At 42.1% G+C, this 15,565-nt stretch overlaps 1 protein-coding gene across 2 annotated transcripts in view; it reads left to right on the forward strand.

Moving 5' to 3' along the window:
* LOC137628768 (modular serine protease-like) overlaps positions 1 to 13,843 on the forward strand; it is a 141,127-nt gene extending 127,284 nt beyond the window's left edge. Inside the window, exons 12-14 of one of the 2 annotated variants that reach the window (XM_068359978.1) lie at positions 2,353 to 2,508; positions 2,619 to 2,754; positions 13,181 to 13,843. In XM_068359978.1, the coding sequence (XP_068216079.1) occupies positions 2,353 to 2,508; positions 2,619 to 2,754; positions 13,181 to 13,392 (504 nt within the window). In that variant the 3' untranslated portion in view covers positions 13,393 to 13,843. The remainder of the gene's footprint in view (positions 1 to 2,352; positions 2,509 to 2,618; positions 2,755 to 13,180) is intronic. The other variant, XM_068359970.1, reaches the window with a different exon arrangement.
* Positions 13,844 to 15,565: the final 1,722 nt, after the last annotated feature.

Genomic DNA, 15,565 nt, shown 5'->3' on the forward strand with positions numbered 1-15,565 from the left:
AGAGTTAGTAGTACTGGTCTGCGCGGCAGGGGAGGTTGAACCGCACCTCACTATTGAGGGATTTTGAAGAATAAATGTCTAAATGGTACGAGACCTCTGGTCTATTACGCCCTAGTTTATACCGACACCAATAGGTGAGCGAGCTAGTTCAACCTAGGATTCCTATACATTTTTTCTCTGGTAATATTTAGCAGTTATATTCCTTAGAAATGGTGCTATAGGAGCATTTCACTGGCCGGCACAGGTTGAGCCCAGAAATCTATTTTGAATACTTAATCAAGATTATAGGCTTGGAATTCCCCACTAAGGTTATTAGTTCATATATATTTTGGACTTTTACTATTGAGAAACTTGTAGTTGCCCAAAAAATTTGTAGTAATAAATATTTAAACTTTTTTCAATTTGAATCTTTGTAATTTTTCTGTTGGAGATTTCACAGCTTGGCATCTATTTACTGTTAAATTTAGCATTGACAATATGCATTATTGAGCAACAAAAGCTATTTATAAGTTATGAGAAAATTAAGTTTTCTTCAAAATCTACATCAAATCAAACAGAGCAAAGAAGGATTTAAAGTAACGGATTAGGCTCAATTTTATGTATTCCCTCTTTAGAAAAAGAAAGTTGATGTCCAAAAATAGATTTCTTTGCCGTGTGAGATATGTTGTACAGTAATTTGGATAATGCTAAACTTTTTAGATGAAGGTTTCTGATTTTTATTGTGGGGTTAAGATTTTGAATCTCTTCTTAAAAGCATAGTCTCAAGTGTGCTCAAAGAATTAGATTGAAGTTGGATGAAAGATTCAAAGGTTAGGGTTGTTGATGTTGGAAGTTTTGCTAAATCGTCTAGTTCATATAGGAATGTCTTTGGAAAGATTCTTAGCAGCAGCTGAAGGGAATACCAAGTCAGTTTTTGCTAAGAATTATCTTAGTGTTTTTGTTATAAAGATTGCAAGGCATTGGGTGCTGTAGTAGCCGCAGGGGATGTAGTTTTAATACAGGTAAATTTTTGTGTAACTTTAATTCTTAATATTAGTATTTTATTTCTGAAAATACTTGCTCTTGGGTAATTTATAAAAGTGTATGGTTTGATAGAATGTTGTATTTCGTTCACAATCTGGAGGCTGGAGAAACGCTTCTCATTTGGTGACATTTAATTACAGTGTTACTATGCCAAGAGTTAAGTCTCAGTTGCTAGATAAGTTTGTTTGACTTTACATTTCCTATTTCTCACTTTCACTGACCTACCTTCATCTGAGTTTGGGAATTAGTGTTATGAACATCGGGGGAACTTTTGAAAGATAATGGAATTTTGATAATAATTCATTTTTTTTTTTTATATTTGCCATGCCCACCCTTTCCTTCCCACTGACTAGCGAGTTCAAGGAGATAGGGATTTATATACAGCTTAAGGGTTGAATCGACAACAGGGCTGCGGCTTAACCAAGCCAAAGTTATTGCCATACACTGTCAGATTATCTCTATGCTGTACTATATCAGAGGCCTTAGCCTATTGAAAGAAAACTAGAAATTTTTAGCAATAGGATAGATGTTGATATAAAACTAGGCTTATAGAGAGAATAATTGAGATTATCGGTAGGGTATAGAAATACATTCCCTTATTGAAATTACATTTATCAAACCATGGTGACTAGCATTCAAATGTATGCTAGTCAACCTCCATTGTCTAAAGAAAATAAGTACACTCAGCTGACGGAAGAAGTAACCTCCTAATCAGTAATAGATATAGATTCCTAGTAAAAGACATCACACATGCAGAAGAAAGAATAGGAAATAATTGAAAGCTATAGAGAAAATTTGTGCAATACAGTAATTGGATGAAGTTGGCTTGCAAGATTAACGTCAAACCAACTCTTATGCCTCGTCTGGGTGAAGTGCTGTCAGTGCATCTCAAGCTGTGCACTGTATGGATTGAAAAAAAAAAAAAACTCGGCAGAAACAAATAATAGGGTAGGTAGCTAATTTAACTCGAGGGACTAGCCAGACTTCTTCCAACCTACGTAAAGTGGCCACCCATTTTTTGGTCTTATGATATCTGGTATAATGAATGCTTACACAGAAGATGGGTTGTGTACACTAAATAAATGGATTTGTGAATAAAATATATATTGTATGCTTATGGTAAATTGCTTTTTGATTAAATGTAATGTTTAAAATCATCAAAATAACGCTGAAAATTTTATCCTGTATGAAAATCTTAAAATTGTTTACATCTAAATATTAAACATATAAAAATTTATGTGCATTTGTTTGAACTCTTCCCCATTTACTTTTAATTTTTGAAATCTTTAGTAATAATTTTGTGTGTAACAAAAACTCTTCCTATTTCAGGTGAAAAAGATCCACATTCATCCAGATTACAGAGGAGGAAATAGACCTTCAAAAGACATTGCTCTTATACAGTTACCTTCAGCACTAATTTTTTCTCATAAGTTAGTTCCAGCATGCATCAGTACAGAAAATTTCCCTGATCGCTTGGTTGCAGCTGTAAGTTCTTTTTTAAGTTAATAAATACCATACTATCATATATGAGAAAATAGTGCATCAGCATAATCTGAGTATACAACAAGCAAATAACATTTTACCTTTGCCTATAGACCTTCGATCGACCAGACGGGAGCTTCAACACATGGGAGACTATTCTGCATAAGCATGATGCCCGATGCAGTGTTTCCTTGAACCGATGTTCTGCTCCAGAGATTAAACCTGATCAGTTTTGTGCTGTTGATATAAGTGAGTATTGATAAATAGCATTAATATAATATTAACTTTTTTTATCAAGTCTTCAAATGGGCCACAGGATGCTAGGAATGTCTGTGAAGGGTTTTGACACTGAAATGTACTAATCCTGTAGTAGGTTACTAATAATGCCACACATAGCTAGCCACTTATCTTTCCTCTTAAGGAAACCTCATAGTTTCTGCTTCTATTAGTTTCTCCGGAAGTTGTTATAATCGACAGTTTCATACTTGGGACCTTTCAACACCCAGGTCCATAGCTTTGGGTCATGAATTGGGAGATCTCTACTGAAGAATAACAATATACCTATGGTACACTAATTTATTCCATATTTTTCTTGCTACTTCTACAACTTTTCGTAGTTTTTATAACCCCTAAATTCTATTTTTTTTTCCTTTACATTTTGTAACAAGTCTGATCTTTCACATGCTCATGCTTATTTTCTCTATGAGTACTCTAATGTACAGTACAGCACAGAGTTCACTGACTTCATTGCAGTTTCAAAGGTTTTACTTTTAATTATACTCTTATCTTTTCATATGCTTTAGAGATGGAACAAATTACTTGCTTCCAATTCTCATGATCAGATATTTAATACTGTTGCTTATTTCTTTCTCTCATCTTGCAGAATTAGAATGGGATTGCAATGAAACTACCCATAATTCATGTGCAATTCATTATGAGCCTATTATATGAGACTCTACAGCATAATACTTTAGCTCAGTTGTATTCTATTTATAGATTAAAGTAATTTCTAGTTTGCTTATTATTAGTATTGGGTTGCTGAATTTTAAAATAATCTCGGTTTTTCCCTCTGCATTCTAAGAATTATCTAGATTGTTATTAATTCATATTCAAATCAAGAAGAGGTAACAGGAAAGTTTTAATGAAAAAAAAAATTCATTTCAGGGAATATCTATATTTGCATAATATTCAAAAATTGTTCTTAACGAATTGGTTGTAATTCTGATGATTGTTGCCTAACTTTAGTGAAATATAAAAGGGTTTCTTCTTTTACCTTTTGAAGCCCTGAGCCATCAAAGGGGGGTATAAAATTTATTTTGATAGTTCTGTAATAGGTCCTGCAAGTCCCTATGCAGCAAATAACTTGTCACAAATGTATGAACAAATCTAGCAGCAGCAGCAACCACGGTTGATTGCCAATATTGTGAGAGCAGTAAATATACTAGAGTTAAAAAATTCAAAAGCAGCGCAAACAATACTAGATACCCCAGTTGCAACACTCTCTCACAATCTGACAGTCTCAGCACAGGTTGCTGTACACTAGACATCATCAGAACATGAAGACTGCACATATTGCAACAATTTCATTAGCAGTACTGGTGATAATGCACTGTGACAGTCGCAGCATAAGCATCCGCAGTGATCATATGCGGTAGCAGCAGCACCGGTGATTGTACAAATTGGCATGTGCATCAGCACTAAATATCCAACAGTACCATTTATTGCACACATAATGACAGCAGCTACAGTACTGGTGACTGCACACATTGCATACTGTGATGGCACTGACAATAACACCCTTGATTGCTTATATTGAGACTGTAAGAGCAGTACAGACATTGGAATAGAATATTGCTATAGCAAAAGCAATAGAATATGGCAACACCACGAGCATTACCAGTCATGCAACATTGATAAAGAAGCTATTGAACTAATAGATGCCAGCAGTAATGCCACCTCCACAAGTGATCAATATTATGACACCAGCACTGATCCCCATCAGTAATGACATTCACACATGTAACGTGTAACAGCCCTATGTAATGAAAAGGGTAGCATTGGTGAGGATGCACATTGAAACAGCAGTGACATCACTGGTTATTTCACACATAACAGGAGAAAAAGCATCCTCGCTGAGTATCATGCACATTGGAAGCAGCATCAACCTCGCTGCTGATCATGCACATTGAGACAGTAGCATAAACCATGCTGATGATCGTGCACATTGAGACAGCAGCAGCATCTTTGCTGACAAACATGCACACTGGAGAGAGCAGCAGCATCCTTGCTGACGATATTGCACATTGGAGAAAGCAGCAGCATCCTTGCTGATGATTGTACACATTGAAAAAGCAGCAGCATCTTTGCTGACAATCATGCACATTGGAGACAGCCACAGTATCTTTGCTGGCAATCTTGCACAATGGAGACGGCAGCAGCATCCTTGCTGATGATTGTGCACATTGGAGACAGCAGCAGCATTCTCGCTGACTATCGTGCACATTGGAGACAGCAGCAATATCCTCGCCAACAATCTTGCACATTGGAGACGGTAGCAGCATCCTCACTGACACTCTTGCACATTGGAGACAGCAGCAGCATCCTTGCTGACAATATTGCACATGGAAACAGCAGCAGCATCTTTGCTGGCAATCTTGCACAATGGAGACTGCAGCAGCATCCTTGCTGATGATTGTGCACATTGGAGACAGCAGCAGCATCCTCGCTGACTATCGTGCACATTGGAGACAGCAGCAATATCCTCGCCGACAATCTTGCACATTGGAGACAGTAGTAGCATCTTCGCTGACAATCTTGCACATTGGAGACAGTAGCAGAATCCTCACTGACACTCTTGCACATGGAGACAGCAGCAGCATCCCCGCTGACAATATTGCATATTGGAGATAGCAGCAGCATCCTCTCTGGTGATTGTGCACATTGAAGACTGCAGCAGCATCCTCGCTGATGATCATGCACATTGAGAGCAGCAGCAGCAGCCTCCTTGCTAATGAAAATGCACATTGAGAGCAGGAGCAGCACCTTCACTGATGACCGTGCACATTGAGAGCAGCAGCAGCATCCTCGCGGATGATCGTGCACATTGAGAGCAGCAGCAGCATCCTCGCGGATGATCGTGCACATTGAGAGCAGCAGCAGCATCCTCGCGGATGATCGTGCACATTGAGAGCAGCAGCAGCATCCTCGCGGATGATCGTCCACATTGAGAGCAGCAGCAGCATCCTCGCGGATGATTGTCCACATTTAGAGCAGTAGCATCCTTGCAGATGATCGTGCACTTAGCGCAACAGCAGCAGCATCCTCGCTGACAATCGTGCACATTGAAATTAGCAGTAGCAGCATCCTCGCTGACTATCGTGCACATTAAGAGCATCAGCAGCAGCATCTGCATCATCTCTGATGATCGTGCACATTAAGAGCATCAGCAGCAGCATCCTTGCTAATGATCGTGCACTTTGAGAGCAACAGCAGAAGCTTCCTCGCTGATGATTGTGCATATTGAAAGCAGTAGCAGCATCCTCCCCAATGATAGTGCACATTGAGAGCAACAGAAGCAGCATCCTCGCTGACGATCGTGCACATTGAGAGTAACAGCAACAGCATCCTCGCGGATGATCGTCCACATTGAGAGCAGCAGCAGCATCCTCGCGGATGATCGTCCACATTGAGAGCAGCAGCAGCATCCTCGCGGATGATCGTCCACATTGAGAGCAGCAGCAGCATCCTCGCGGATGATCGTCCACATTGAGAGCAGCAGCAGCATCCTCGCGGATGATCGTCCACATTGAGAGCAGCAGCAGCATCCTCGCGGATGATCGTCCACATTGAGAGCAGCAGCAGCATCTTCGCGGATGATCGTGCACTTTGAGAGCAACAGCAGCATCCTTGCCAACTCGTACATATTGAGAGTAGCGGCAGCATTTGAGAGCAATAGTGCCATCTTGGCTGATGATCGTGCACATTGAGATCAGTAGCATCCTCATCCTCGGTGAAGATCTTGTACATTGAAACCGGCAGCAGCATCTTCGCTGATGATCGTGCACATTGAGAGTAGCAACAGCATCCTCGCTGACGATCGTGTACATAGAACAGCAGCAGCATCCTCGCTGACGATTGTGCACATAGAGAGCAGCAGCAGCATTATTGGTGGTGATTTGTGCACATTGGGAGCTGAAGCAGCATCATCGCAGCAGCAGCAGCAGCATCCTCGCCAATGATAATGCGCATTGAGAGCAGCAGTTGCGCATCTTCTCCGATGATCGTGCACATTGAGAGCAATAGCAGCAGCAGCATCCTCGCTGATGATAGTGTACATTGAGAGCAGTAGCATCCTCGGTAATGATAGTGCACATTGGGAGTAGCAGCGGCATCCATGCTGATGATTGTGCCCGTTGAGAGGAACAGCAGCAGCTTCCTTGCTGATGATCGTGCACATTGAGCAGCATCCTCGGTGATGATAGTGCACATTGAGAGCAGTAGCATCCTTGCTGATGATAGTGCACATTGGGAGTAGCAGCGGCATCCATGCTGATGATTGTGCCCGTTGAGAGGAACAGCAGCAGCTTCCTTGCTGATGATCGTGCACATTGAGCAGCATCCTCGGTGATGATAGTGCACATTGAGAGCAGTAGCATCCTTGCTGATGATAGTGCACATTGGGAGTAGCAGCGGCATCCATGCTGATGATTGTGCCCGTTGAGAGGAACAGCAGCAGCTTCCTTGCTGATGATCGTGCACATTGAGCAGCATCCTCGGTGATGATAGTGCACATTGAGAGCAGTAGCATCCTCGCTGATGATAGTGAACATTGGGAGTAGCAGCGGCATCCATGCTGATGATTGTGCCCGTTGAGAGGAACAGCAGCAGCTTCCTTGCTGATGGTCATGCACATTGACCAACAGCAGCAGCATCCTCGCTGACAATAGTGCACATTGAAATTAGTAGCAGCATCCGCATCATATCTGATGATTGTGCACATAGAGAGCAGTAGCATCCTTGGTGAAGATCTTGTACAGCAAGAACAGCAGCAGCATCTTAGCTGATGATCGTGCACCTTGGAGACAGCAGCAGCATCTTAGCTGATTACCGTGCATATTGAGAGCAGCAGCAGCATCCTACACCATCCCCTCTGATGATAGTGCACATTGAGAGCAGCATCCTCGTTGATGATTGTGCACATTGAGAGCAGCATCCTCGCTGACTATCGTGCACGTTCAGCAGCAGCCGCAACAGCATCCTTGCTGATGATCGTGCACTTTGAGAGCATCAGCAGCAGCTTCCTCGCTGATGATTGTGCATATTGAAAGCAGTAGCAGCATCCTCCCCAATGATAGTGCACATTGAGAGCAACAGCAACAGCATCCTCGTGGATGATCGTCCACATTGAGAGCAGCAGCAGCATCCTCGCGGATGATCGTCCACATTGAGAGCAGCAGCAGCATCCTCGCGGATGATTGTCCACATTGAGAGCAGCAGCAGCATCCTCGCCAACTCTTACACATTGAGAGTAGTGGCAGCATTTGAGAGCAATAGCGCCATCTTGGCTGATGATCGTGCACATTGAGATCAGTAGCATCCTCATCCTCGGTGAAGATCTTGTACATTGAAACCGGCAGCAGCATCTTCGCTGATGATCGTGTACATTGAGAGCAGCAGCAGCATCCTCGCGGACTATAGTGTACATAGAGCAACATCCTCGCTGACGATTGTGCACATAGAGCAGCAGCAGCATCATCGGTGGTGATCCGTGCACATTGAGAGCAGCAGCAGCATCCTCGCTGTCGATCGACCACATTGGGAGCAGCGGCAACATCCTCACTGACTTGTGCACATTGAGAGCAGTAGCATCCTTGGTGAAGATCTTGTACATCAAGACCAGCCGGAGCATCCTCGCAAATGATTGTGCACCTTGGAGACAGCAGCAGCATCCTCGCCAGTGATAATGCGCACTGAGAGCAGCAGTTGTGCATCTTCTCCGATGATCGTGCACATTGAGAGCAATAGTATCCTCGCTGATGATATTGCACATTGAGAGCAGAAGCATCCTCGCAGTAGCAGCTTCCTCGCTGATAATCGTGCACATTGGGAGTAGCAGCGGCATCCATGCTGATGATTGTGCCCGTTGAGAGGAACAGCAGCAGCTTCCTTGCTGATGATCGTGCACATTGAGAGCAATAGCATCCTCGCTGATGATAGTGCACATTGAGAGCAGAAGTATCCTCGCAGTAGCAGCTTCCTCGCTGATAATCGTGCACATTGGGAGTAGCAGCGGCATCCATGCTGATGATTGTGCCCGTTGAGAGCAACAGAAGCAGCATCCTTGCTGACGAGAGAGTAACAGCAACAGCATCTTCGCTGATGATCATGCACATTGAGAGCAGCATCAGCAGCATCCTCGCGGCCAAAAGTGCATATTGAGAGCAGCAGCAGCAGCAGCATCCTCGCTGACGATCGTGGACATTGAGAGCAGCAGCAGCAGCATCCTCCCCAATGATAATGCGCATTGAGAGCAGCAGTAGCATCTTCTCCAATGATCGTGCACATTGAGAGCAACAGCATCCTCGCTGCCGATAGTGCACATTGAGAGCAGCAGAAGCAGCATCCTCGCTGAGGATCGTGCACATTAAGAGCAACAGCAGCAGCTTCATAGCTGATGATTGTGCACATTGGGAGCAGAAGCAGCATCCTCGCAGCATCAGCATCTTCGCTGATGATCGTGCACATTGAGAGCAACAGCAGCAGTATCCTCGCTGATGATGATGCACATTGAGAGGGCAGCAGCAACCTGGTCAATGTGATCATGTATGCTGAGCAACAGCATTCTCGCTGAATGCACGTTGAGAGCAGCAGCATCTTCGCTGATGATCATGCAGTTTGACCGCATCATCAACCCTACTGATGATTGTGCACATACAGCAGTAACAAGTGAGAATAACAGCAGCATCCTAGCTGATCATCGTGCACATTGAGAGCAGCAGCAGCATCCTCGTTGATCGTGCACATTGAGAGCAGCAGCAGCATCCTCGCTGATCATCATGCACATTGAGAGCAGCAACAGTAGTGTCCTCGCTGATCATTGTGCGCATTGAGAGCAGCAGCATCCTTGCTGATGATATTGCACATTAGAGCAGTAGCAGAAACTTATGCGTCATTCAATGATTATTGCCCACATTGCGACAGCAGCAGCATTTGAAGATTGTGCATATCAGTTAGATGCAGCATCAACGCTGATACTCCGCCTATTATGACAGCTACAGGAAAAGTGTTAATCATCACGTATTGGGATAGCAACAGCAACGTATTGGGATAGCAGCAGCAGCAGCAGGGACTCCATCACTGATGGTTGAATACATTACGACAGTAGCAGCATCATCGTCATCCATTCTGTACTCGCAACCTTTGTGACAGCAATAACAGCTACTCTGGCGATGCACACATTCTGATGGTACCAGCAATAACAGTGATCACACAATGTGATACTAGCAGCAGGCCCCTCTTTTACTGAAAAACATTAACACCAGTAGCATTATAAACTAGAAAATGGGTTACAGAACACAGAATAGAATAGTATTTCCTTGAAGTAAGATTTTAAGTAAGGGTTAGGTTGGGTAGGGAATGTTGGGCGTTTGTCAGTGCGTATGGGCCAGGTAGTGAGAAAAGTGAAGAAGAGCGGAATGATTTCTGGAATGAATTAACTAGGTGTGTAGAAGGACTGGGTAGAAGGAATTATGTAGTTGTCATGGGTGACTTAAATGCTAGAGTGGGCGCTGGAGAGGTAGATGGTGTCATTGGGAAGTATGGCGTACCAGGTGAAAATGAGGGTGGTGAGAGACTGGTAGATGTGTGTTGAGCAAGAGATGGTGATTAGTAATAGCTTTTTTCAAAAAGCAAGATAAAAATAAGTATACATGGGTAAGAGTGGCAAATGGAAGAGTAGTAGAAAGGGCATTAATGGATTGTGTGTTGATAACTAAAAGAATGTTTGGAAGATTGAAAGACGTGCACGTGTTTAGGGGTATGGCTAACGGTATGTCTGATCATTTTTTGGTGGGGAAGGAAAATTAGTTGTAGCAAAAGAATGGGGGAATAGAGTAGGTGGATGTAAAAGGGAGGTAGTGAGGGTTGAAGAGCTAATAAAACCGGGGGTATAAAGTAAATATCAGGAAAGGTTGAAAATGATATATGACGAAGTGAAAGTAAGAGAAACTGGCAATTTAGAGGAGGAGTGGAAGTTAGTAAAACAAAATTTTGTTGGGATTGCAAGTGATGTGTGTGGAAAGAAGGTTGTTGGAGGCAGCATGAGGAAGGGCAGTGAATGGTGGAATGAAGGAGTGAAGGTAAAAGTGGAAGAGAAAAAGAGGGCTTTTGAAGAATGGCTGCAGAGTAATAGTGTAGAGAAGTATGAAAAATATAGAGAGAAAAATGTGGAAGTAAAGCGCTAGGTACGTGAGGCAAAGAGGGCAGCTGACCTGAGGTGGGGTCAGGGATTGGGTCATTCATATGAAGAGAATAAGAAGAAGTTTTGGAAAGAAGTGAAGAGAGTAAGGAAGGCTGGCTCAAGAATTGAAGAGACAGTGAAAGATGGAAATGGAAGGTTGTTAAAAGGAGAGGAGGCAAGGAAAAGATGGGCGGAATATTTTGAAAGTTTACTGAATGTTGAGGATAAGGGAGGCAGATATAATTGCTGTTGCAGGTGTTGAGGTGCCAGTGATGGCAGATGAGAATGAGAGAGAGATTACAATAGATGAAGTGAGGAGAGCACTAGATGAAAGGAGTAGGAAAAGCATCTGGTATGAATGGTGTGAGAGCTAAGATGTTGAAGGAAGGGGGTGTGACTGTACTTGAATGGTTGGTGAGATTGTTTAATATGTGTTTTGTGTTGTCAATGGTACCAGTAGATTGGGTTTGTGCATGTATTGTACCACTATATAAGGGTAAGGGAGAGTGCATGAGTGTTGTAATTCAAGAGGTATTAGTTTGTTAAGCGTAGTCGGAAAAGTGTATGGTAGAGTAATGATTAATAGGATCAAGGATAAAACAGAGAATGCAATCTTAGAAATACAGGGTGGTTTTAGAAGAGGTAGGGGTTGTATGAATCAGATTTTTACAGTAAGGCAGATATGCGAGAAATATTTAGCAAAAGGTAAGGAGGTGTATGTTGCGTTTATGGATCTGGAAAAGCGTATGATAGAGTTGATAGGGAAGCAATGTGGAATGTGATGAGGTTATATGGAGTTGGTGGAAGGTTGTTGCAAGCAGTGAAAAGTTTCTACAAAGGTAGTAAAGCATGTGTTAGGATAGGAAATGAAGTGAGTGATTGGTTTCCGGTGAGAGTGGGGCTGAGACAGGGATGTGTGATGTCACCGTGGTTGTTTAACTTGTATGTTGATGGAGTGGTGAGAGAGGTGAATGCTCGAGTGCTTGGACGAGGATTAAAACTGGTAGACGAGAATGACCATGAATGGGAGGTAAATCAGTTGTTGTTTGCGGATGATACTGTACTGGTTGCAGACACAGAAGAGAAGCTTGGCCGATTAGTGACAGAATTTGGAAGTGTGTGTGAGAGAAGGAAGTTGAGAGTTAATGTGGATAAGAGTAAGGTTATGAGATGTACGAGAAGGGAAGGTGGTGCAAGGTTGAATGTCATGTTGAATGGAGAGTTACTTGAGGAGGTGGATCAGTTTAAGTACTTGGGGTCTGTTGTTGCAGCAAATGGTGGAGTGGAAGCAGATGTACGTCAGATAGTGAATGAAGGTTGCAAAGTTTTGGGGGCAGTTAAGGGAGTAGTAAAAAATAGAGGGTTGGGCATGAATGTAAAAAGAGTTCTATATGAGAAAGTGATTGTACCAACTGTGATGTATGGATCAGAGTTGTGGGGAATGAAAGTGACGGAGAGACAGAAATTGAATGTGTTTGAGATGAAGTGTCTAAGGAGTATGGCTGGTGTATCTCGAGTAGATAGGGTTAGGAATGAAGTGGTGAGAGTGAGAACGGGTGTAAGAAACGAGTTAGCAGCTAGAGTGGATATGAATGTGTTGAGGTGGTTTGGCCATGTTGAGAGAATGGAAAATGGCTGTCTGCTAAAGAAGGTGATGAATGCAAGAGTTGATGGGAGAGGTACAAGAGGAAGGCCAAGGTTTGGGTGGATGGATGGAGTGAAGGAAGCTCTGGGTGATAGGAGGATAGATGTGAGAGAGGCAAGAGAGCGTGCTAGAAATAGGAATGAATGGCGAGCGATTGTGACGCAGTTCCGGTAGGCCCTGCTGCTTCCTCCGATGCCTTAGATGACCGCGGAGGTAGCAGCAGTAGGGGATTCAGCATTATGAAGCTTCATCTGTGGTGGATAATGTGGGAGGGTGGGCTGTGGCACCCTAGCAGTACCAGCTGAACTCGGTTGAGTCCCTTGTTAGGCTGGAGGAACGTAGAGAGTAGAGGTCCCCTTTTTTGTTTTGTTTAATTTGTTGATGTCGACAACCCCCAAAAATTGGGGGAAGTGCCTTGGTATATGTATGTATGTATAAACTTTTCATAGATGAACACTTTATGCAATTTTAAACCTGACCCCAAAACCTTTGTAAAAAAAAATCATCAGTGTAGTTTTATTCAAAAATATGAAATAAAATGAATATCTAAATATTTTTATATTTTTTCACAGATGGAAGAGTTTTTCTCCATGAAGGGGCATCAGGAGGTCCATACTTAGTAAATATGGGAAATGATGTAATGGAAAGGTGGACAGTCAGTGGTGTTGTGTCTGCAGCAGCATCAAACCAATTTACATGCAAACAACCGCACACAATCTTCGCCAAAATTTCTGAATTTTGGCCATGGATTAGAGATTGTGTACATTTGCAGAAGTGCTCCTGAGTTATACAGTATTATGTACATAATGATATAATATATAAACCCATAAAGTTGTGATAACCATATCAAAAAGTTAAATTAACTCGGAAATATGTACCAAGGATAGTACAGTACACGTTAAAGTTATTTAATATCAATTTTAAGTTGGTAATTTTTTTCAATCCTAAAATATATTAATTCAAGACTTTTGCATCAATTTTTGTTTCACAAATTAATGAATACAATTAGTGTGAAAGAATTCTGTACATTCATATTTTTAAATTATGTAATAACTTACCCGTGAAAAATTTTAAAAGGCAGGTGATCATGAAACACTGAAATTGGTACTTCCAACATCTTTTTGGGTTTACTCTGCCTAATGACAGTTTCTGCTCCATTTCTATACACAATAAAATCCAAAACAGTCTGTACTGCATATTTCAATGTGTCTTAAATTGATATCAATTTAAGTTACATAGCTAACATATATATTAAAAAAGTTTTTTTCTATTGTACTTTCGCTTTTTTATTTTATAAATTCAGGTACACTAGGAAAGAGGGCCAATTTACAGTACTGCAGTTATCTTTCCACAGAAAACTGTAAATTATTTGGTAGGCTTGTGCATCACAGAAATAAAAAAAGGTGGTAGAAAGTAGGAAGAGACCCATACATAAACTTGCGAATAGCAAAATTATCAGATAAAGTACTTTCAGATAAATATGGGTAGCAATGAGAATAAAGTAATGCCGATAGTTCAAAAGCAGGTTATTGTGGAGTTGACAATTTGCCATATGCCAATGAAATTTAGCTTGAGCCTTTGATAATTGATCCACTTTTTGATGTTAACAGTGATGAAATGTTTGAAAATCAATCTTCATAGTAGCCTTGAACCTAAGGGATGTGCACTTTTTGTATCCCAATTAACCCTCATCAAGTGGTTTTAGGTAAGGAAGAGATATTTTCAGTTGAGCATTGTGTTGCTGGGGCTTCCAAATAGTCTTCACTTGGCCTTCAGCATCCAGTGGCAGTGTGGCAACTTTAATCAGGCTAAGGCTTTGGAAAATACTTTTATTTTGCTTGTGACTGTGGATATGGCCGCAGGGTTATCTCAACATTCATACTTGCTTCAAAGACCCATGACTTGGGCCTTCTTAAATGTTGGACTTGTTTCTTTGATCAAACGGATTCTGTTGAGAGAAAAAAAAAAAAAAAACCATAGGTGTTGAAAGGCACCTTCCATTACCACTCGCGAGTCAAACTGGAGAAGCATACACTGGGAGGTTGCTAATCAGGCGAGTGGTGAACATGTTGAGCCGGGAAAAACCATATTCACAAGACTTCACTACATGGAGGAAGCAGAAAAAATTTTGAACAGACTGGCGTCCCTGGTCGGCTCACATGATCAACAAATACGTTCCTCTTCCTGGGAATGAAACTCTCAGAGATATACTGCAAGAATTGCACCCAAAAGTAAATTGTCACTGCTAGTTTTCATAGCAGGAGGGATACGGAGCCCCTTTCCTTTTAAATTTAGGTCACTACTGTGGAAATGTTGGTTTATTCAGCATCACCGAGTGATCAGTAAGGGTCTCTGAGAAGTGGAGTAATACTAAGTATGCTGCTTCCTTCTCCAAGTAATAGATATGAAAGGTCTGGACCATAGACCCGAGATCTTACTCCCTCTGAGGGCAAGCATTCCCCTTGTTGTCAAGAAGCATCCGAAAAGAAACTTTGGAGGTGGAGCTTGTGAAGTAGTGTCTACCAGTAGGGTCTACTGCCTCAGACTAGAGTGCACATGTCACCACCTCCTTGGGCATTGACACCAAAGCGCAGGAGGGATCGATGTTAGCGACCAGCTTCTCCAGAGAGACATGACCCAGAAGCTTCTGCCATGTATGCGCTAGGAGCGTTTCCCTTTCGAGACAAGTCTCTATCACTTGCATGAATCTCATTACCATCTGAAAATGAGAACACTGTTTTGTCTGAACTGATTTCCATGTTTAGGTATCTAATACATTGTAGAGGGATGAGATTACACTCCTCTAGGATCAGTCGAGTCCTCAAGTCGAAGAGTCTCCTTGTGGCAAACGAGCAGGGATTGTGATTATGCTAGCAGGAGCCCACCGTCTGGATACCGTAGGAGCCTGATGTCCAAGGTATTAGTACAGGTTGAGACAATGTCAATGATTCTGGTGA

The sequence above is a fragment of the Palaemon carinicauda genome, chromosome 2 (assembly GCF_036898095.1).
Source record: "Palaemon carinicauda isolate YSFRI2023 chromosome 2, ASM3689809v2, whole genome shotgun sequence".
NCBI classification, from domain to species: Eukaryota; Metazoa; Arthropoda; class Malacostraca; order Decapoda; family Palaemonidae; genus Palaemon; species Palaemon carinicauda.